At 39.7% G+C, this 23,811-nt stretch overlaps 1 protein-coding gene across 43 annotated transcripts in view; it reads right to left on the bottom strand.

The window, feature by feature from the left end:
• Window positions 1-23,811, bottom strand: part of DTNB (dystrobrevin beta) — a 296,524-nt gene that overhangs the window by 150,283 nt on the left and 122,430 nt on the right. For all 43 annotated transcript variants that reach the window (XM_016948165.3, XM_016948172.3, XM_016948177.3 and 40 more), the window contains one exon: window positions 5,950-6,074. In XM_016948165.3, the coding sequence (XP_016803654.1) occupies window positions 5,950-6,074 (125 nt within the window). The remainder of the gene's footprint in view (window positions 1-5,949; window positions 6,075-23,811) is intronic.

Genomic DNA, 23,811 nt, shown 5'->3' with positions numbered 1-23,811 from the left:
GTAATCTCAGCTACTTGGGAGGCTGAGGCAGGAGAATCGCTTGAACCCGGGAGGTGGAAGTTGCAGTGAGCCGAGATCGCTCCATTGCACTCCAGCCTGGGCAACAAGAGCGAAATTCCGTCTCAAAAAAAAAAAAAAAAAAATCCAAGGCAAATATATATAATAAAATAAGAATTAATAAGGAAAAATCCAAGTTCTAATTCTTAGCTCTCAGTCCCAGCTGCATTTCTACTTAAATTTCTAACAGAAAACTCGTTATGGGGAGGGCTTTTTAAACAGAAGAAATGTGAAGTCAGGTTCACCCAAAGACAGGGAAAGTGGAGCCACAGAAAGGCCTGGAACCTCTGAAGGAGGGGTGAGAGGCTGCATTAAGGTAAGAGGACTCGTTGAAAGAATGGATAAGAAGCAGCAAATTCCCACCCAATCCCCACCACCTCCAGCCACACTCCCAACACCACATAGCCAGATGACTACTCCTTTCTAGGCCCACCAGAAAACCAGAGGTTACTCTCAAGTCAAACTAAGCAGAAAGCCCCTGAGCTCAGGAGCCCCAGGTGGAGGCAGGGGTATGGAGCCTGAATGAAAACGAAGAGATTAAGTGAAATTCTATGCTAAAACTACTGGATTCTCCAACATACTTCTCCTGGTCAGGATTCACAGAACTTTTGACCCCAGAACTGTATCCTAGATATTAATACATAGAAACTCTCATGCAGCTCCATGGGGGAAACATGCCATACACTGTGGCATTATATGTGGAGGCAGAGGTCTGAAAGCAACCAACGTGTCCACCTCAGGGAGAACGGACAGGTAAAATGCTGTTCACAACAGCATATATATATATATATATATATATATATATATTTTTTTTTTTTTTTTTTTTTTTTTAAATTGAGACAGAGTTTCACCCTTGTCACCCAGGCTGGAGTGCAATGGCGCGATCTCAGCTCACCGCAACCTCTGCCTCTCAAGTTCAAGTGAGTCTTCTGCCTCAGCCTCCCGAGTAGCCGGGATTACAGGCACTGGCCGCCACGCCTGGCTAATTTTTGTATTTTCAGTAGAGACAGGATTTCACCATGTTGGCCAGGCTGGTCTCAAACTCCTGACCTCAGATGATCCACCCACCTTGGCCTCCCAAACTGCTGGGATTACAGGTGTAAGCCACCATGCCCAGCCATAAATAAATATCTTAAAGGGACATACAGAATAATACTTTTAAAGAACGTATGCTAACAAAAACATACACGACAAGCACATTAGAATGGTTATCTATAGGGGAAAAGGTGACTCGAGTGGGACATTTCCATAAAGGGGAATTTTAAAAAATATGATAAATAGCACAAATAAAATGGTGGGAAAAGTCCACATATCATAGTAATGATGGTAATAACAAATGTCTTAACCAATTTTAAAAAACTGAAAAATACAGACCATTTTCCAGATTAAAAGTAAGTTATAAATTAATAACAAAAAGGCAACTAGAAAACCTCTATATGTTTGGAAATTAAGAAAGTATACTTCTCAAAGAAGAATCCTAACATAACTTGGGAAATATTTAGAAGTAAACAACAAAAAATATTATACAGTAAAACTTGGGTAATACCCAGATAGGGTTCAGATACATTTACAGCCTTAAATGCTTCTACTAGGGGGAAAAAATAAAAAAATAAAAAAACCTGAAATGAGTAAGCTAACCATGCCTTTAAAGAAATTAGAAAAGGAGTCTGGGCACAGTGGCTCACGCCTGTAATCCCAGCACTTTGGGAGGCCAAGAGGGGGTGGATCAAGAGGTCAAGAGATCAAGACTATTCTGGCCAACATGGTGAAACCCCATCTCTACCAAAATTACAAAAATTAGCTGGGCGTGCTAGCGCATGCCTGTAGTCCCAGCTACTCAGGAGGCTGAGGCAGAAGAATCACTTGAACCCGGGAGGGGGAGGTTGCAGTGAGCTGAGATTGCCACTGCACTCCAGCCTGGCGACAGACTGAGACTCTGTCTCAAAAAAAAAGAGAAAGAAAAAATGCCATAAATACACGAGAGTGGAAATAAAAAAGGCTCATTAGCACACATACTGTGGACTTACAAAGACAATAAAATATTATAAACGTTGTATCAATAACCTTTAAAATTGAGAGAAAATTAATAAATTCCTACCAATACAAAATACTCCAAGGTAACTTCAAAAATAAATAAACAATAAAAATAGTCTAATTGTTTTTTAAAAATGGAATTACCAGTTAAAAATCTTCCCACAAAGAAATCTTTAGGCTTAGATGGCTCCATTAGTGAGTTTCATAAAAAATTTACAAAGAAAATAACCCTTCCAAATCTTGAACAAGCTCTTCCAAAAATATGAAAAGAGAGAATGCTCCCCCATTTTGCAAGAATCGCACACTGGGTGATAAAAACAACAAAATAAAAATAACCCCCAAGTCAAGGGAAGTTACAGGCCAGTTTCACTCAAAAACATAGCCAAAATCTAAACAAAATATTAGCAAACAAAACCTAGCAGTGTATTCAAACAATGGCCAACTCAGATTTATTCTGGGAAGGTAAAGATGATGCTAAAAAACAATTAATGTAATTCACTACAATAACAGAATAAAGAAAAAGTCTTTGATCATCAATAGAGAAAATCATATAATCATCTCAATACAGAAAAACTCTTTGATAAAATTCAGCATCCATTCATGACAAAAAGAAAGCATTTTTATTTCTAGCAAACTAGATATAAAAGGGAACCTCTTAAACCCGATAAATAGTTTCTACAAAACCTTCATCAAATAACATACTAAATGAATGCTGAAAGCATTCTCTGTGGGATTAATAATAACACAAAAATGCCTTCTAAACCACTTCTATTCAGTATTGCACCGGAGGGGCTAGCCAGCATAGTATGCTGCTAGCCCTGCAAAAAGTATGATTAATTTTCAAAAGTATAAGGTACAGAAGGGAAGACACAAAGCAGTCATTATTTGCCGATTATATAATTATTTATAGAAAATTCAAAAGAATCTGAGTATAAGGTACCAGAATTAACGAACAATTGAAGCAAGATGACTACATAGACAGTGGACTAAAATACAAAAACTATTTGCATTTCCATACACTAGTAACAAACTGTTAAGAAATATAATTCAGAAAATATTCCATTTGCATAACAGCATACGCTTACCAAAACACATCGAATTGTACACTTAAAGTAGGTGTATTTTATTGCATGTAAAGTATATCTTAAATAGCTGTAGGAAAAAGGACACTACTGATACTTTTTGTAACAGCAATTACAAATGTTAAGTGACATGAGAGTTAACCTAATATATAAAGACTTTCCTGGGGAACAATTATAAAACTTTACTTAAAGGTATAAAAAGATATTTAAATAAATGCAAAGACACATTCATGGAATGAAAGCTTTAATACCAGAAGGATGTCAATTCTCCCCAATTTGATCTTTAGATTCAGTGAATCTCTGATCAAAAATCTCAACAAAATGTTATGAGGAACTCAATAAGATGAGTCTAAACTTTATATGAAAGAGCAAAGAGCTAATAATAGACATGACACTCCAGAAAAAGTAGATTACTTAGTTCCTTATGGTAATTAAGACAGTGAGATATTGGCATAAGGATGGACAATTTGACCAAAGGAGCAGAATAAAGAAACCAGAAGCCAGCCTGTGCATATTTGGAAACTTCATTTTTGACAATGGTGGCATTGTAGTCAGTGGCGAAATGTTGAATTATCTAATGAATGACCCTGAGACAAGTTATTATTCAAATGCAGAAAGCGAGGGGCTGGGGAAGAGAACTGGATATTCTACATCACATCACACACAAAAATCCATTCCAAATGAATTAAAGACATATGTGAAAGGGCCATCTTTAAAACCTAAAGAAAAAAGTAAGGAGAAAACCACTATAATGTTGAGAGGCAGGCAAGGAAAAACACGACCCAAAAGGGAAAAAGGTTAACAGATTTAACAAAAAAAAAATTGCATTATGGGGAACAGATAAACTGTGCTATGGAACACTGTGTAGGAGTGGGAGACATCTTTTTTCCCAAGAAGAAGAAAGCAATGAGAAACCACAGGAAAAACAACAACTGTACAAGAAAATCAATCCAGTTAAAAATTCAATAGGAATGATTTTCAGTAATCAATGGTAGGTAAGAAAGAAGAGCCCAGTGAACTCCAATGAGAGTAACTGCACAAAAGGATCCACAGAATCGCAGCACACTATGTGACTGTGTAATGAAGGATACTAACTGTAAATGCCATTATTTGGCTTTATTAGATTTAACCCTTGATCAATCTCAGAAGACTTAGTTATGGTTATCGAAGAGAATAGAAATATTCTCAGCTTTGACAACATGAAAATAAGGGCACAGATGGCAGACGTTAGGAGGCAAAGGAAAAGTAGACAGAAGGTGCTAATTTTCTGTTTACAAAGTGGAAGTCAAAAAGAAGTTATTAAGAAATAGAGTTTTTAAAATATTATTTAAAATTAAAAAGGTAACCAACTTGAAAATGGTGATATAATTATGAAAAACAGGGATGGGTTGGTATGTAGAGTTAGAGATGAGGTTGATTCATTACACCACAAAAGTAAGTCAATAATGTCTAAACTGGCTGGGCGCAGTGGCTCATGCCTGTAATCCCAGCACTTTGGGAGGCTGAGGCAGGTGGATCACTTGAACCCAGAGTTCAAGACCAGCCTAGGCAACATGGCAAAACACCGTCTCTACTAAAAATTAAAAAAAAATTAGCTGAGCATGGTGGCCTGCACCTATAGTCCCAGCTACTTGTGAGGCTGAAGTGGGAGGATCACTTGAACCTGGGAGGTGGAGGCTGCAGTGAGCCGAGATCACACCACTGCACTCCAGACTAGGTGACAAAGCGAGACCCTGTCTCAAAAAATAATAATGATAATAATGTCTAAAACTGATAAGTCAAGAAATGGTGCTCCAAACATATTATTTAGAAATACAGAGATAACTATTAGTAGATTTAAAACCCAAAGGACAGTGAAGTGTGGGAGGGTATGTTGCATTCATTATAAGCTCTTCTGGATGAATGAATTTGTAATTCACATGCATGGATTATTTTAATAAATATAAACAGGTATCTAAATAATTGAAAGAAAAAAGGAAAAAAGATCAAGATTCTCTAGAGCTCATTTAGTCAAACTACCTTCCATCAGGGAGGTGAAAGAAAATGAATGCCCACTCCAACAGAAAAACTTCTGACACCTGATAAAGATTCGTGATCCAAAACTCTACCAAATTTATTCATCAGGGAAGCATAGTATCATCATTTAATTCAGAGTGAAGAAAGCAGTTTACAGGCTGAATCTTACCCTTCACTGTTTCTCTTCCTCCCTACTTTGTTCTTTCTCTATTTCTCAACTTGATTGTTCTCCTCTAGCTTTGCTTTACTAGCATGAATATTCAACTAAATACATATAAATAAATACATACAAAATACCAGTTTTATTTGTAGAATATAGTCTTATGTTTCCTAATTTTCCCTCAATACAAAAAACAGCAAATTAAGTTGATTTTCATTTCCATGTTGTCTACATTAATTTAAGTCCCTATGGGCATTACTGCTGTAGAGAAAAAGATCTCCACCACTGATTTAAGGAATGAACCCAAAACCACAAAAGGCAGCCCAGCTAAAACCAGAACAATAATGGCTCTTCAATGGGCTCATGTTTCTGGAGGCTGCCATATTACTCAGGCTTCAGCAATCAGGAGCTAGATTTCCATGTGGACACTTAACGGTGATTTACAGAGCAGAAAGCTTGAAGTCTTAAGTTCCCCCAAAAGAAAGTAAAAACCCGAGAAGTTGAATGTTCATGTTAAGTGATCCCTGGTTTTGATCCACAGGAATTTCACAAGGCCCCCATTTCAGTGTGATCCACATGCACATCCAGGGGTATACTTACACTATATGTGCAAGGTCAAGTGGTTTCTCTGGTTGCTCAGGAAAAACAGGATGCGGGGGTTCTCTCGTGGGTACACACCCCAAAGATTTACTAATTGCATGGCTCAGCTTCTTTGCAGGAGATTTCTGTGTCAAAGCAGAAAATAGTAAGGAATTAACCCTTCAAAAGAATGAAAGGAACTTCAAAAAAGAAAAAAACTTTGTGACAAGAGTATAAAAACATCTTTTCAAATACAAATCAAGTTTCATTATAGTCAATATCATTGGGCCTTTCAGAAAGGAACCTCCAGTTGTTCCAAGGTCATCGTGGTCCTTCATTTCTGCAGTTCCTCCTTCATGTTTACTATAAAGTCACACTATCAAGTAATGTCAACTTTCCTTCTGGACATCTCTATGTACTCTTGGCAAGAACTCCCTCCTTTGATGCTTCTGGATCCTTTTTGCTAAGATGTTAACATTAATTTCCTGATCAGAGTCGGAACTTTTTGATGGAGGCCAGGCACGGTGGCTCACACCTATAATCCCAGCTCTTTGGAAGGCCAAGGTAGGTGGATCACCTGAGGTTGGGAGTTCAAGACTAGCCCAACCAACATGTTGAAACCATGTCTCTACTAAAAATACAAAATTAACCAGGCATGGTGGTGCGTGCCTGTAATCCCTGCTACATGGGAACTGAGGCAGAAGAATTGCTTGAACCTGGGAGGCGGAGGTTGCAGTGAGCCAAGATCACGCCATTGCACTTCAGCCTAGGCAACAAGAGCAAAACTCTGTCTCAAAAAAAAAAAAAAAAAGAACTTTTTGATGGGCTACAATACTAACAGGCTAAGAGCACACAGCTTATGGATGTTAGCAAATTAGCTAAGTAAGTCACATCCCCAAGATGTTAGGATATTCCCAAATAAACATGAGGCAGAACATCTGATATTAGGGGTCTGGTTATGCAGTCAGATACAGAGTACATTCACAATACACAGGCAGCACCAGACCCAGGACTCTATATTACAAAAATAAGTTGGCATACCAATACATTCTTCTGGAAGGTAGAATAATACCCACCAAAGACTACCAAGTCTAAGATTTAATCATAAATAAGCACAAAAGTAAGCAACATGCCACAATTAGGTTACATAGAACATTCACTTCTAAAACTCATATTTAAAGGAGGCTCCTTTTATACAGATTATACCGTCCACCCAATTCCCCTAAAATAACACTGTTATCTGAGATTTTCTTGGCAGGATATTAACTGTAAAAAAGTTTAAATATTTCATTCTGCTGCCTCTGCAGTTTATTATCATATGTGCCACTTTAATTGGAAAATAAAACATGGCTGCAGCTGTCTGCCTCATCAATGCCACGTCCCCAATAGACTTCTATATGCTGCTTGTTGTAGCATTTTAACACAAAATAAAAATCTGTTTGCCTGAAAGACCATATAGGCACAGTTAATGAATACTTTATAATAAAGACTGAATAATACAATTTCTTCAGAAACTTTGTATATTGGCTCCAAATCACCTTCTACTATTCCCTTCAACATATTAAATTCTGGGAAAACTTGGTCAAGCACAGTGGCACACTCCTATAATCCCAGCACTTTAGGAGGCAGAGGCAGGTGCATCGCTTGAGCCCAGGAGTTTGAGATCAGCCTAAGCAACATGGCGAAACCCGGTCTCTACAAAAAGTATCAAAAAAATTAGCTGGTGCGGTGGCATGTGCCTATAATCCCAGTGACTCGGGAAGCTGAGGTGGGAGGATCGCTTCAGCCCGGGCCGACGAGGCTGCAGTGAGCTGAGATTGTGCCAACTACACCCCACCCTGGGCGACAGAGTGAGACCCCATCTCAAAGAAAAGAAAAGAAAAACATTCTGGGAAAAGTCTAGATGTAACCTAATTTCCTGAAAGTATATAAAGCGAAACATAGAAATTCTCAACTTCTCCCCTAACTTCTTTCCATTTTCCTTTTGCCCAACAAGTCGTGATGTGACGCTGATTCTTCCCCTATTAAAACAGTTTCTGCACTGCCCCCAAAGATCATGTCACTCTTCTGCTTAACATCCATCAAAGGCTGATAGTCACTTACAGAATGAGATCTAAATAAATGCCTTCATTTTCCATACAAAAGCTTTCACATCTGACTCCTGCCTCTCTCTCTTTCGACTTCCCACTCACGTTAAGTGATGAGCTGCTCACAGTTGACTCAAAATACACTGTGCTCTTTTAGGTCTCTGTATCTTGGCATGTACCTTTCCCAGGTCTCCCTTTCCCAATCTATCTTTCTGTACATTTTTTTCTCATCTCTCAAGCCTGCTGGTCAGCATCCTTTCCTCTGTGAAGACTTTCCTCACTGCTCCATACGACAGCAAGTGCCTTTCCAGGCTACCCATTTACCTGTACCTGTTTCCACTGTTGCACTCACCATGCTATACTGCTGCTACACTGCAATTTTTATTTTTATTTTTATTTATTTATTTATTTATTTATTGGAAATGCAAAGTTTATTTTTTTTTAATTTTTTTTTAAGTATTTATTGATCATTCTTGGGTGTTTCTCAGAGAGGGGGATGTGGCAGGGTCATAGGATAATAGTGGAGAGAAGGTCAGCAGATAAACACGAGAACAAAGGTCTCTGGTTTTCCTAGGCAGAGGTCCCTGCGGCCTTTGGCCTTCGGCCCTGTTTGTGTCCCTGGGTACTTGAGATTAGGGAGTGGTGATGACTCTTAACAAGCATGCTGTCTTCAAGCATCTGTTTAACAAAGCACATCTTGCACCGCCCTTAATCCATTTAACCCTGAGTTGACACAGCACATGTTTCAGAGAGCAGGGGGTTGGGGGTAAGGTTATAGATTAACGCATCCCAAGGCAGAAGAATTTTTCTTAGTACAGAACAAAATGGAGTCTCCTATGTCTATCTCTTTCTACACAGACACAGTAACAATCTGATTTCTCTTTCTTTTCCCCACATTTCCCCCTTTTCTTTTTGACAAAACTGCCATCGTCGTCATGGCCCGTTCTCGATGGTCGCTGTCTCTTCGGAGCTGTTGGGTACACTTCCCAGACTGGGCGGCCGGGCAGAGGCGCTCCTCACCTCCCAGACGGGGCGGCCGGGCAGAGGCGCTCCCCACCTCCCAGATGGGGCAGCCAGGCAGAGGTGCTCCCCACCTCCCAGACGAAGAGCGGCCGGGCAGAGGTGCCCCCCACTTCCCAGATGGGGCGGCCGGGCAGAGGCGCTCCTCACTTCCCAGACGGGGCGGCTGGGCAGAGGCGCTCCTCACATCCCAGACGATGGGCGGCCACGCAGAGATGCTCCTCACTTCCTAGACGGGGTGGCGGCCGGGCAGAGGCGCTCCTCACCTCCCAGACGGGGCGGCCGGGCAGAGAGGCTCCTCACATCCCAGACAATGGGCGGCCAGGCAGAGACGCTGCTCACTTCCTTGACGGGGTGGCGGGCGGGCAGAGGCTGTAATCTTAGCACCTTGGGAGGCCAAGGCAGGCGGCTGGGAGGTGGAGGTTGTAGCGAGCCGAGATCACGCCACTGCACTCCAGCCTGGGCAACATTGAGCAATGAGTGAGCGAAACTCCGTCTGCAATCCCAGCACCTCGGGAGGCCGAGGCGGGCAGATCACCCGAGGCCAGGAGCTGGAGACCAGCCCGGTCAACACGGCGAAACCCCGTCTCCACCAAAAACACAAAAACCAGTAAGGAGTGGCGGTGTATGCCTGGAATCCCAGGCACTCGGCAGGCCGAGGCAGGAGAATGACCAGAGCCCGATGCAGGGAGGTTGCAGCCAGCCGAGATCATGGCAGTACAGTCCAGGCTCCGCAAGAGAGGGAGACCGTAGAAAGAGGGAGACAGAGAGCGAGAGGGGAGATGGGAGAGGGGAGAGGGAGAGCTTTTATTTATTTATCTGTCACCAGGCTGGAGTGCAGTGGCGTGATCTCGGCTCATTGCAACCCACGCCTCCCGGGTTCAAGCAATTCTGCCTCAGCCTCCTGAGTTGCTGGGACTACAGGCGCGTGCCACCATGCCTGGCTAATTTTTGTATTTTTAGTAGATACGGGGTTTCACCTGGTTGGCCAGGATGGTCTCAATCTCCTGACCTCGTGAACCACCTGCCTCAGCCTCCCAAAGTGCTGGGATTACAGGCATGAGCCACCGTGCCTGGCCCCATACTGCAATTTTTAATTTGTTTGTCCATCTCTGTTATACTGCTGCTTCTGAGGGGTAGGATCTACATCTTATTCATCTTTGTATTTGAACAAATTATTTACCTAGATGAATTTTCCAGATTGCTTTTACCTACCTAGTAAAACCATATAAATCTTTTTTTTTTTTTTTGAGGATTACAAGTAGATGCAATCACAGGACATCAAAGAGAACACCTTACTTTTACCTTTATAATGAAACACTGCATCTGTCATCCATGTATTAATTTCATGATTTTTTGCTATATCTGCCATTAATTCATGCAATGTATGTGAAATGTATTATCACACAGACTACTTTAGCTCCATCCTAAAAATAATAGCCATGAAATAGAAAGGTAAAATCAATACATCAAGATGAATTCCAAATAATTAAGGCACATCAAGGGCAGCTTGGTATGTATGGGAAAGAAAAAAGACTGAAATAAAGACATGTAATTAGAGTATTAACTAAGGCCTAGGAGAAACCAAAAAAGAGATTACCCTAAAAAATTTAAAACTATGTATCCAATTAGGTTGTCTAAACACATGAATAAGGGATTTCCTTAAAAGATCTCAGAGTGATTATGACTTGGACCTGAAGTGAATTTTGATAATGAGTTAGTTTAGGAGGCTACTATAACAAAGTCTCTAAGCAAGAGTTTGAAAAATGCTGTGTCATGACAGGGGCATTAGCTCTTCTGTCCAGTCCGCCCCTAGGACAAGGCCCCAGACTTGAGAGTGGACGACTAAAAATTTAAGGAAGCAAAGAGGGAGTGAGGACAGAAGAAGAACACTACAGGTGCGGGACCCAGAGTTTCCTCCACTTCATTTAAGCTCCTATATCAGAGATGCTCTTTAAGGTCTCTGTACTTTCTCCCAACTTGCACTCTAAAACTGATTTAATGGAGAGGTCTTAACATAGAAAGTGAAATCTTCTCTAAACACTCTTAGGCAATGATTTTAAATACTGTAATCCTCTTTACCTAATTTCAAAACATTTCCTATCCTCTCTTAAAAATACTACAGGTTATATTTTTAAAATATACCAGGCTGGGCATGGTGGCTCACGCCTATAATGCCAGCACTTTGGGAGGTCAAGGTGGGAGGATCACTTGAGGCCAGGAGTTCGTGATCAGCCTGGGCAACACAGCAAGACTCCATCTCAAAATATATATATATATATATACATATACATATATATATATATACACATATACATATATATATATATATATATATATATATCTCCAAACATTAGCCAGGTGTAATGACACATGCCTGTAGTCCTAGCCACTCAGGAGGCTGAGGTGAGAGGATCACTTGAGTCCAGGAGTTTGAGGTTGCAGTGAACTACGATAGTGCCACCGTATTCCAGCCTAGGTGACAGAGTGAGACCCTGTCTCTAAATCTACATATGTATACACACACCAAAGAGTATAAAATGTGTTTGTACAATTTTCTTTTTTTTTAGACAGAGTTTTGCTCTTGCTGCCCAGTCTGGAGTGCAATGGCGTGATCTTGGCTCACTGCATCCTCTGCCTCCTGGGTTCAAGTGATTCTCCTGCCTCAGCCTCCCAAGTAGCTGGGACTACAGGCATATGCCACCACACCTGGCTAATTTTTGTATTTTTAGTACAGACGGGGTTTCACCATGTTGGTCAGGCTGGTCTCAAACTCCTGACCTCAGTTGAACCACCCACCTCAGCCTCCCAAAGTGCTGGGATTACAGGCATGAGCCACCACACCCTGCTGTACAGTACAGTTTTAAAAGTTATAAAACAAATACCTACCTACCCACTATTCTACCTGTGAAATAGAACATTAGTCACTCTGAAGACTCCTTACAGACCCTCATCCTAACACTATACCCCACTCCCACTCTGCCTCCTCCTCTCCTGATAATCACTATCCTGGATTTTGTATTAATCATTTCTTTGACTTTATTATCTTAGCAATTATGCATAATGCATTGTTTAGATATGTATGAAACTTGTATAGTTCTCTATATAGTCTTCTGCGACTTGCTTCTTTCACTCAGTTATGTTACAATTTATCCATTCTGATGGATGTAATTGCAATTCATTCATTTTTTTCACTGCTTGATGGTATTTCATTGGTTAATTACACTGTAATTTATATATCCATTCCACTGCTGACAAACATTTGGGGTGTTTCCATGTTTTCCATTCATTCACAATGCTGTTGTAACTTTCCTGTCCATGTCTCTTAGTGGCCATGTATAAGAATTTTGTAAGAGTGGAATTACTGGCTCATAGTGTTACGCGCATTCAATTTTACTAAGCACTGCCAATTTGTTTTTACAAAGTGGTAACATTAATTTCCACTCTCATCAGCTGTGTGAGAGTTCCTTAAACTTCACATTCTGGCCAACTGTTATTGCCAGACATGTTAACATTTGCCAACCTGGTGGGTGATGAATGGTACTGTGGTTTTAATTTGCAATTCCCTGGTTATTAAAAAGATTGAGCCTCTTTTCCTATGTTTATGGGCCATTTGTGTTTCTTCTTCTGTGAAATGCCTGTTCCTGTCTTTGTCATAGGGTTGCACTGGATTGCCTTTTTTTTTTTTTTTTAACTCATTTGTAAGAGTTCTTTATACTTTTTGTATTTTAACCCTAGGAAAGTTGTATCTTACAAACAACTCCTATTATGAGGCTTGTTTCTCACTCTACTATGTTTTTGATGAACATCTTTAAATATCAGCGGTCCCAATGTGGTAATTTTTTCCTTTATATTCTGTTCTTTTTGTACCTTAAGAAATATTTCCCTTCCTGAGGCCATAAGGTATACTTCCAAATTACTGTCTAAAACGTTTTATAGTCTTCACTTTTCATATTTAAATCTGAATCTACTTAGAAATAATGTCTTGATAGGCATCAGGAAATAATCCAGTTTTGTCCTACATTTACTACTTACATTTATCATTTAATAGTCCATTATTTAATAAATGGACTATTATTACATATATTCCTGCTGGATATATATTCTATTTTTGCCCCTATAACAACACCAGTAATTTTATGACTACAGCTTCCTCCTGTCTTTTCAGGAAGTGCAAGTGCCCCAGACCTACATTCTTCTTTAGGGGTGTGTTCACTATCTTCGGCCCTTTGCACTTTCCACTTAAGTTTTAGAATCAGTTTGTCATTTACCACCCAAAAAATCCTGTTGGGATTTTCATGGGAACTGATCAAATCTATAGATAATTCTGGAGAGAAGTGACATCTTTGCATACTGACCATTCCTTTCCATAACTGCGTTCATTTCCCCATGTATTTAAATCTTCTTTAATGTCTTTCAATAAAGTTTCATATTCTTCTCCATAAAAGATTTATATGTCTGTTCTTATTCCTAGTTATTTTATAAACAGATTTTGTATATAGCAGCCCTGCTCTTTTTTTATAAGTTGTGATAAAACATACATAGCATAAAATTCACCATCGCAATCATTTTATTATTATTATTTTAGAGACAGGGTCTCGCTGTTGCCCAGGCTGGAGTGCAACGCTCAATCATTTAAAAATGTACAGTTCAGGGCCATGATGACAATGGCGGTTTTGTGGAATAGAAAAGGGGGAAAGGTGGGGAAAAGATTGAGAAATTGGATGGTTGCTGTGTCTGTGTAGGAAGAAGTAGACATGGGAGACTTTTCATTTTGTCCTGTACTAAGAAAAATTCTTCTGCCTTGGGATCCTGTTGATCTATGACCTTACCCCCAACCCTGTGCTCTCTGAAACATGTGCTGTGTCCACTCAGGGTTAAATGGATTAAGGGCGGTGCAAGATGTGCTTTGTTAAACAGATGCTTGAAGGCAGCATGCTCATTAAGAGTCATCACCACTCCCTAATCTCAAGTACCCAGGGACACAAACACTGCGGAAGGCCGCAGGGTCCTCTGCCTAGGAAAACCAGAGACCTTTGTTCACTTGTTTGTCTGCTGACCCTCCCTCCACTATTGTCCTATGACCCTGCCAAATCCCCCTCTGCAAGAAACACCCAAGAATGATCAATTAAAAAAAAAAAGAAAACAAAAAAAAAAAAAAGAAAAGCTAGATGATATAGAACATTCATGGTATAGAAAATAATGTAGGTACTAACAAGGTTGAGGCAAGTTCTACAGCAAGAATAAAGTTCACTACTTTTATTGTCATAAAAAAAAAATGTACAGTTCAGGCCGGGCACAGTGGCTCACGCCTGTAACCCCAGCACTTTGGGAGGCAGAGGTGGGTGGATCACCTGAGGTCAGGAGTCCAAGACCAGCCTGGTCAACATGGTGAAACCCTGTCTCTACTAAAAATACAAAAAATTAGCTGGGCATCGTGGTGGGCGCACCTGTAATCCCAGCTACTTGGGAGGCTGAGGCAGGAGAATCACTTGAACCCGGGAGACAGAGGTTGCAGTGAGCTGAGATCACACCACCGCACTCCAGCCTGGGTGACGGCAAGACTCCGTCTCAAAAAAATAAATAAATACATAAATAAAAATAAACAAACAAACAAGTACAGTTCAGTAGGGTGAAGTATATTCACGTATATTCATGTTGTTGCGCAACCAATCTCAGGAACACTTCATCTCGTAGAGCCGAAAGTATTTGAAAAATGCCCTTTGCCCCTCCCTCCAGCCCCTGAAAACTGCCAATGGACATGTAGGATGCTTCCGTCCCTTGGTTATCATGAATAGCGTTGCTATGAACATAAGTGTACAAACATCTCTTTGAGACCCTGCTTTCAATTCTTTTGGTTATATACCCGTAAGTGGAATTGCTGGATTATATGGTAGTTTTGCTTTTAACTTTTTGAGGAACCACCATACTACTTTCCACAAAAGTTGCACCATTTTGAATTCCACCAATAGTTCACAATGGTTACAATTTCTTAGGGTCGCCAATAAAATGTTGAATAAAAGTGGAGATAACAAGCCTTCTCGTTTTGTTTTCGATCTTAAACCTTTTCAACATTTTTCCAGTAAATGTAAGAGATGCTATCAGATTTTACAAATACTTTACGTTAGGTTAAGGGAGTTTCTCCTACCCATGGATTACTAAGGTTTTTGTTGTTGTTCTGTGTGTGTTTAGTCAATAGATGTTGGGTTTTTTGGTTTTTGTTTTGAGACTGAGTCTCACTCTGTCACCCAGGCTGGAGTGCAGTGGTGCAATCTTGGCTCGCTGCAACCTCCACCTCCTGGGTTCAACCAGTTCTTCTGCCTCAGCCTCACCGTGCCCAGCTTAGATGTTGGGTTTAGTAAATATTTTATATGAGTCTTTTGAGATAATTATAAGGATTTAATCCATCAATCTATGAATGTGGTAAATTATAAGAATACACCTTTAATTGCTGAATAAAACCAGTGTGGTCATGATATATTATTTTTCCTAACCACTGCTGAATTGAGTTTTCTACTATCTTCTTCATGTTTTCATTTATATTTGTAAGAAGAGAATGGCTTGTAATTTTCCTTTTCTTGCTGATTTTTAAGATTTTGGTACCAATGTTATTCTAGCCTCAAAAATGAAACTGGGAATGCTCATTACTTCCTACAGAATCTGGGAAATTTTGTATAATACTGCAATTATTCTTTTATTTGAATGTTTGCTGAAATTCACAAAAAGTCACTCAGGCCTGGTGGTTTCCTTTGTGTAAATATATTGAGCAAATTCAATTTCTTTAATAATTATGTTATTATTTGGGTGTTCTATTCCATCTTGAATCAGTTTTGGTAAGCAATGCTGTTTTAGAAATTTGTTAATTTCAACTTAGCTTTTAATAACCAAATGTACAGTTCTTTTCTTATCTTTTTGCCCTTGATTTCCCAGAGAATACAGTCTATATGATATTATACTAATTCTTTTTTGAGGCTTCCTTTATGTGGTCAATTTTTGTGTATTTGAAGAAAAAATGCGCAATCATTCATTGCTGGATATGTTAAAATCATCCAGTTTGAAAATGTACTTCTCAATCTCACTGTGTTCCTGTTAACTTTTAATTTATATATCTGTAGAATTGTTAATTTTGTCTTTTTATCTTTGATAAACCATCTCTGGTAAAGACTTTATAAATATGATAAAAATATACAAAGTTTAAAGTTTACCATTCTAACCCCTCTGGTAAAGATTTTTGCCTTAAAATCCTTTTTCTAAGACTAATATACTTTCAACAAATTTGTTTTGATTAGTACTTGGCCTGGTATGTCTTTTTTATTCTTAACTTACAAGTTCTCTGTGTCCTTATTTTTTGGCTGTCTCTTGTAAACAGCATAGAGACAGTTTTTTTTTGTTTTGTTTTGTTTTTTTTTTTGAGACACAGTCTTGCTCTGTCGCCCAGGCTGGAGTGCAGTGGCACGATCTCGACTCACTGCAACCTCCCCCTCCCGGGTTCAAGTGATTCTCTGCCTTAGCTTCCCGAGTAACTGGGATTAGAGGTGCACGCCACCACGCCCAGCTAATTTTTGTATTTTCAATAGAGACAGGTTTCACCATGTTGGCCAGGCTGGTCAGGAACTCCTGACCTCAAGTGATCTGCCCACCTCGGCCACCTAAAGTGCTGGGATTATAGGCATGAGCCACTGCGCCTGGCTGAGACAGATTCTTAAAAATATTTGACAACTGTTGCTTTTTATCTAGAAAATTTAATGAATTTACTGATTAGTAATATATTTTTATTCATTTTTATGGCTTATTATGTCATTACTTGTTTCGTCTTTTTCCTATTTGTCCTTTTCAGGTTTTATTTTTCTTATTTTATTTTCCTCTTTTGGAAATTTGCTCTTTGAGTTTACTCTTCTAGCAGCTACTTTTGTTGTTGTTGTTGTTAAAGTAACATTTATTGAGAACTTAGTGTCAGGGACTTAATGGGTGCTTTTAACTCTCAAAATAGTTTTATGAATTAGATGTTAACATATAGGCACAGAAATTAAAACTCAGTGTAAAAATTAAGGTTCATATAACCAGGTCTGTCACTCTTTTTGTGGTACAAACAGCCCCTCAACAGGTAAAATTACTCAAGAGAAAGAACCGCTGGCGACTAGGAGGGACAGCCACGGCAGTGAGGCATTCTGTTTCTTAGAAAGAAACAGGCACCTGCAGCCCAGCGTGGGGGATGTGGAGTACCACCCTCAGGGCTCGCGGGTTGGGTCATGAAGGTGAGTCAGGGGTGGGGACACGGTGTCCAACTGAGGGACAGATTCCAAAGTGGGCAGCAGGAGGCGACTCACTGCGATGGTTTCATGTGTGTTCCTGTGCCAGGGCTGAGACTTGTTTTCCTCAGATAACCATGAACCAGGCACTGTGATACTCTGCAAAACTTTTTCTTGAGCTCAGATTACTGTGTTTTCAATCAGCCTCAAGCTAATTCCTTGCACAGCACAATCTTCAGCTCAGGGTATACGCTGACAGGCCCTGACATTGGGAGCATAACAGCCTAATGGAAAAAGCTCAGGATTGGTGACTTTTGAGGCCATTCCTGTCATTTTCACTTCCAATTACTCTCTCTTTCTGAGCACATCATCCTGAACTCCAAGCCACACCGTCTGAGGGGATCTAAGCAGAAAAATATCCCCCAGTGGCAGACTCTTGGTACAAAGCCTGCTAAAGCCTCAGACAAGTCAACAACTTTCTCTATTTTAACATGAACACTTACCACAATCTTAATCAACATCTGTAACCTCACCTAGTAACTTAAATCCTTTAAATTTAATCATGCCTCAACCAATTTCATGCCATAGTTTAGTACTTCAGCTGCACCTTATTATAACCTCACCAAAATTAGTAATTATTATTTATACCTGGTGCTTAAAGTCATCCACATTTATCAATTCCACTTTGCACTATTTCTTCCTTCTTGCCTCAAATTATTTTTTGCTCAAAGTATATCCTTTATTAATTCTTTCAGCAATGTTTTGTTGGTGACAAACTCCTTGAGACTTTTTTGAAAAATACCTTTATTTCTTCTTTGCTCTTGAATAGATTAGCTGGGTAGAGAAATCTGGATTGATCTTTTTGTTCCACCCTTTATATCCTTTACTCGCCTTTCACACTTTCCATCTCCTTTTATCTGTGTTCAGCACTCTGTATTCTGATTAATCTCATCAGATCTAATTCCCATACCCTAATTTTCACTTGAACAGTCTCTAACTTTCTATTTAACCCCTCCATTGAGCTTAACTTTAATATTTTTGATTTCTGAAAGTTAAATTTGGCCTTTTTTCATTCAACTTGTCCCTTTTAACAATGTCACTATTCCCAATTTCATTTCTTTAACTTTTTGAATGTGCCATTTCTAAAGTTCTTGGCATGCTAAACCTATCTGTTGTGTTTGTTTGCTGATTTTCCCTCACAGTAGATTGTTTTGTGATTGGGTTTGCAATTTTTGGTAATAAGCTCACCCTTAGCAGGGGTTGTTTTCTGCATAGGAGTCCCATTTGAACTGAGCTGTGGAAGTGTATGGCTACAGAGGGATTTTTTTTTTTTTTTTTTTTTTTTTTTTTTTTGTCTGCTTCTGGCAGGTACTTCAGAGCAGTGCTATTATCCAACAGAACTTTAAGGGATGATGAAGACTTGCTATACCTGCATTATCCAATATGGAAGCCATTAGCCCCGTGTGGTTACTGAACACTAGAAATGCTGCTACTGGGCCTGAGGAACTTTATTGTTTATTTTTGAGACAGAGTCACCCAGGCTGGAGTGCAGTGGTACGATCTTGGCTCACTGCAGCCTCCGCCTCCCGGGTTCAAGCAATTCTCCTGCCTCAGCCTCCTGAGTAGCTGGGACTACAGGTGTGTGCCACCATGCCTGGCTAATTTCTGTATTTTTAGTAGAGATGGGGTTTCACCATGCTGGCCAGGCTGGTCTCAAACTACTGACCCCAAGTGATGGGCCTGCCTTGGCCCCCCAAAGTGCTGGGATTACAGGCATGAGCCACCGTGCCCGGCTTAGAAACTTAATTTTTAACTTGCGAACCCTGAAAGAGTCAATCCTTCCAGATGAATCCTGCGTGGCAAATGGCCTAAATTCAAATACAGCCAAGCAGCCATTTGCTGGCTAGAGGTCACACACATACTCTGCCTTCCCAGCAAACCCTATGTTTATTTAACATTGGGACTTTCATAACTGTCTGTTCCTACCTCAGGCAATAGACTGTGACTTGCATCAACCAATCAGAACTCAGCAAACATCAACCAATCAGAACTAGGCAAGTCTGCAACCGTCCATTGCATAAGTGGACCAGGGCGGGAACCTGGACAGGACCTTTCCCTATAATAGACAACCCTCTCTTGGTTCTCTCACAAGGTTTTGTGCCAAAGGCTTCATTTTGTGCCAAAGGCTGCATCTCCCCAGTGTGCAAACTGTTCACTAGAATAAAATCTTTTTCCTCTAAACTTTTCAGAAAACTGGTAGATTTTGTAAGTTTTCTTTTTTCCCAGAGCCTGGCTGCTGGATATTTTTTGTACCTTCTCTGGGCCACTGGAGTTTTTCTAGCCCCTCTTTGTTTTAAGGAGGCAGCTCTTCTAAAGTCCTGGCCTTTACAGAAATATTAGTTCTACTTACCTTGTTTCGTGAACCCAAGACAGATTTCCTACTTCATGGGGGCACTAAACCCTAACCTCTGGGGCTAAATCCAGTATCCAATCTGATAGACCCCTGGAACACCACGGTGTTAGGTTTAATTCTGATAGCCAGGGCTTTCTCTGACTTTTAATCAAGCTAAATTCTACATTTCAATTGTTGTTGTTATGTTTAATCCAGCGTGCATGTCTCTGTCATTGGAGAAAGGAGATTACAATTAGCTTAGTTTGCCATGTTGCTGGAGTCAGCAATTAGGTTGGTGCAACAAGATAGGATAGATCTTCTATTCTTTTTTTTTTTTTCTTTTTGGAGACAGAATCCTGCTCTGTTGCCCATGCTGGAGTGCAGGTGGTGCAATCAGCACTCACCATAGCCTTGATCTCTTGGCCTCAAGTAATCCTCCCACCTCAGCCTTCTGAGTAGCTAGGACGAAAGGCATACACCACTGTGCCAAGTTAATTCTTTTGTTGTTGTTCTAGAGACAGGGTCTTGCTACATTGCCCAGGCTGGTCTTAAACTTCTGGCCTCAAGTGATCCTCCCGCCTTGACCTGCCAGAGTGCTGGGATTATAGCAATGAGCCACCACACCTGGCCAGACTTTCAATTATTTTAAATGCAAGTTGAATTATTCTTGCATTTCCAGGATAAGTGCTACTTGATAATGCTCAAATAAATTTACGAATTTTTTAATGTAGAAATTTTATACCTGTATACTTCTTTTTTTTTTTAATCTACCACTAAGAGTCATGCACCTGCATTCTTTCTTTCCTTTTTTTTTTTTTTAAGATGGAGTTTCACTCTTGTTGCCCAGGCTGGAGTGCAATGGCACAATCTCGGCTCACTGCAACCTCCGCCTCCCGATTCAAGGAATTCTCCTGCCTCAGCCTCCGGAGTAGCTGGGATTACAGGCACCCACCACCATGTCCAGCCCATTTTTGTGTTTTAGTGGAGACGAGGTTTCACCACATTGGGTCAAGCTGGTCTTGAACTCCTGACGTCAGCTGATCCACCCGCCTTGGCCTCCCAAATATGCACCTGTATCCTTATGGGAAGACAGCTTATAATCTTCTCTTTTGGTGTTGTCCTTGCCTGTTTGGGGATGAAGGTTATGCTGGCCTAGTAAAATCGGTTGGATACATTCCAATTTTGTACTCTGGAATGGTATATATCAAATGAAAATTATCTGTTTCTTGAAGTTTTGAAAGAACTCACCTGTGAAATAGTCGAGGCTTGATGCTTTCTTTGGAATGTAGATCTTTGATTCTCATTCTAATATTTTTAACTTGCTTATTGACTATTAAAGATTTTCTACTTCTTTTACCAAATTTGGTAATACCTATTTTCTTAGAAAATTGTATATTGCATTTAGGTCTTCCAATTTATCAGCATAAAGTTGTTCATAGTATTTTCTTATAATTACAAAAAGCAAAACTGTCTGTACCCCATATCAGTTTTCATTTCTGAAATTATGTTTGTACTTTAAAGAAATTAGTCAATAAATTAGACCTATTTTACTAATTTTTTCAAATAGCCATCTTTTTGTTATTGTGATCAAGTTTCTTATTTCAATAATTTTTAGGTTCATTTTTATTACTCTTCTACTTCAGATTTATCAGTACTTCTTTCAGTTTCAGAGTACTGAAATCTAGGTTCCTTTATTTTCAATCTTTTCTTTCCTAGAAAGTACATGTAAGGTTATGATTTTTCATCAAGTATCATTTGAGATGTAAAGCACAGGTTTAGGTACATTGTGCTTTTCCAGTCATTTAATTTTGTTAATTTTGATTATGAATTCTTGTCATTCCATAAAGTTAGAAGTTTATATTCTTTTAAAATTCAAGATGTGTGTTAAGGTTTTTTTTTTTTTCCTTTCTGTTGTTAATTTCCAATTTTACTGCATTGTGGTCAGGGAGGCTTCTTCCTAAGAACAGAAGGAGGTGAGGGAGGGAAGCACATGGACATCTGGGGAATGGGCTCTCCAAGCAAAAGGAAGAGCAAGTCTGAGGCCCTAAAATGCAAGTTTGCCTGGTGTGTTGAAGGAATGGCAAGATGTGAGCACAGTCAGCCTGGAGTGGAGTAAGGGGGAGTAGGGCAGAAGATGAGCTGAGAGGTAAGGGGGTCAGGTGTGCTAGTGTCTTCTATGCCACTGTAAGGACTGTGGCTTTTACCCTGAATGAGGTGACAAGCTCTTGGAGTGCATCCAGCAGATAAGGATCTGATGCTTTTAGCAGAACCATTCTGGCTGCTATATTTAGAAGAGACTGAAGGGAAAAGGGCAGAATCGGGGACATCACTCATAAAGCCTCTGTAATAATTACTTATGTATATGTTTACATACACATAAATACATACACCCACAAACATGCAATGTTACTAAGAGCAGGATAAACAGGCTTGTGCTGATACCAATTCTTGACAAATATCACTTTCTAGCATTTGAAGTCTCCCTCGGTCCATCCCAATGTTGCCTGCTTTGAGTTGTTTTGTCTCATGTTAATATTTTGTAAAATTATAATATTTGTAATAATATTTATTGTTAACTGTATCCTCTAACATAGCACCTAAGTGGTTTTTGTTGTTTTCTTAAATCTGAGTTTTTATCTTGTAAGTAGATGAGTTTAGTTTTTTCCATTTATTTTGATTACTGATATATATATCAGTAATATATATTTGATTATGAATATACATATATCAATATATACATTTAAATTTAATCATAGGACTTATTTTGTATCTTCTATTTTTCATGACTTTCTTTTCTCCTACTTTCCTGTCTTCTCTTGGATTGGTCAAGGTTGTTTTTGCTACTGTTATCTTATAATAGGTTTAAAGTTTATATTTTATATCTAACTTGTCTAGTAGTCACCCTTAAATTTTTAATGCATACTTAAAATTATATTTTCTTACAAGTTGGAGTTACATTTTATATAGTCCTCTTGAATTCTTTGGCATGTTTTTATTTCCCTTTTTGCTCCACCTACCCATAAAATTCCTTGTTGCTAACTTTGTTGACCTGAATTGCAACTTATTAAAAATCATCTTATATTTTATAACCAATATTTGCTTAGATGGACCATTGTTGTTTTCCTGATTTATTTGCTTCCTTCTTTTTTCTTGGATCCCATTATTACCTTCTGGGTTCATTTTCTTTCTTACTGCAGTGGAGTAATCATGGCTCACTGCAGCCTTGACCTCCTGAGCTCAAGCAATCCTCCCACCTCAGCCTGCCAAGTAGCTGGGACTACAGGCATGCACAACCACACCCGGTTAATTTTTGTATTTTTTGTAGAGATGCGGTTTCACCATATTGCCCAGGCTGGTTGCGAACTCCTGAGCTCAAGTGATCCTCCTGCCTCACCCTCCCAAAGTGCTGGGATTACAGGTGTGAGCCACTGTGCCCAGCCAGTATATCTTTAAACAGTTTTTCCAGCAAAGTCCTTAAAGTCTGAGAATGCTACTGTGGTACACTTGCTGCTGAAAGCTAGTATGGATGGGACAGAATTTTAGTTCAGAGTTACTTCTCTCAGCAGCTTAAAGACACTATGCTATTGTTGGCCGGGCGCGGTGGCTCACGCCTGTAATCCCAGCACTTTGGGAGGCCAAGGTGGGCGGATCACGAGGTCAGGAGATCGAGACCATCCTGGCTAACACGGTGAAACCCCGTGTCTACTAAAAATACAAAAAATTAGCCAGGCGTGGTGGCAGGTGCCTGTAGTCCCAGCTACTCGGGAGGCTGAGGCAAGAGAATGGCGTGAACCCGGGAGGCGGAGCTTGCAGTGAGCCGAGATCGCGCCACAGCACTCCAGCCTGGGCGAAAGAGCGAGACTCTGTCTCAAAAACAAAAACAAAAACAAAACAAACAAACAAACACGGTGCTATTGTTTTCTTAAAACCAGTGATGACATCTAGCACTTGAATTTCAATTCTTTTGAAGACCATCAGTCTTTTCTCTCCAGTGTTACCTAAGAATTTCTCTTCATCATTATCACAATGATGCCTATTCTATTTAATATTTGAGGGCTTATACTTTTTCAGTACTGGAAATTCTAGAATATTTTCAGATGTTCTGAAATAATTTTCAGACATTCTAGAATATTTT

Source organism: Pan troglodytes, chromosome 12 (assembly GCF_028858775.2).
Source record: "Pan troglodytes isolate AG18354 chromosome 12, NHGRI_mPanTro3-v2.0_pri, whole genome shotgun sequence".
NCBI classification, from domain to species: Eukaryota; Metazoa; Chordata; class Mammalia; order Primates; family Hominidae; genus Pan; species Pan troglodytes.
This window is presented reverse-complemented; position numbering and strand designations above follow the sequence as displayed.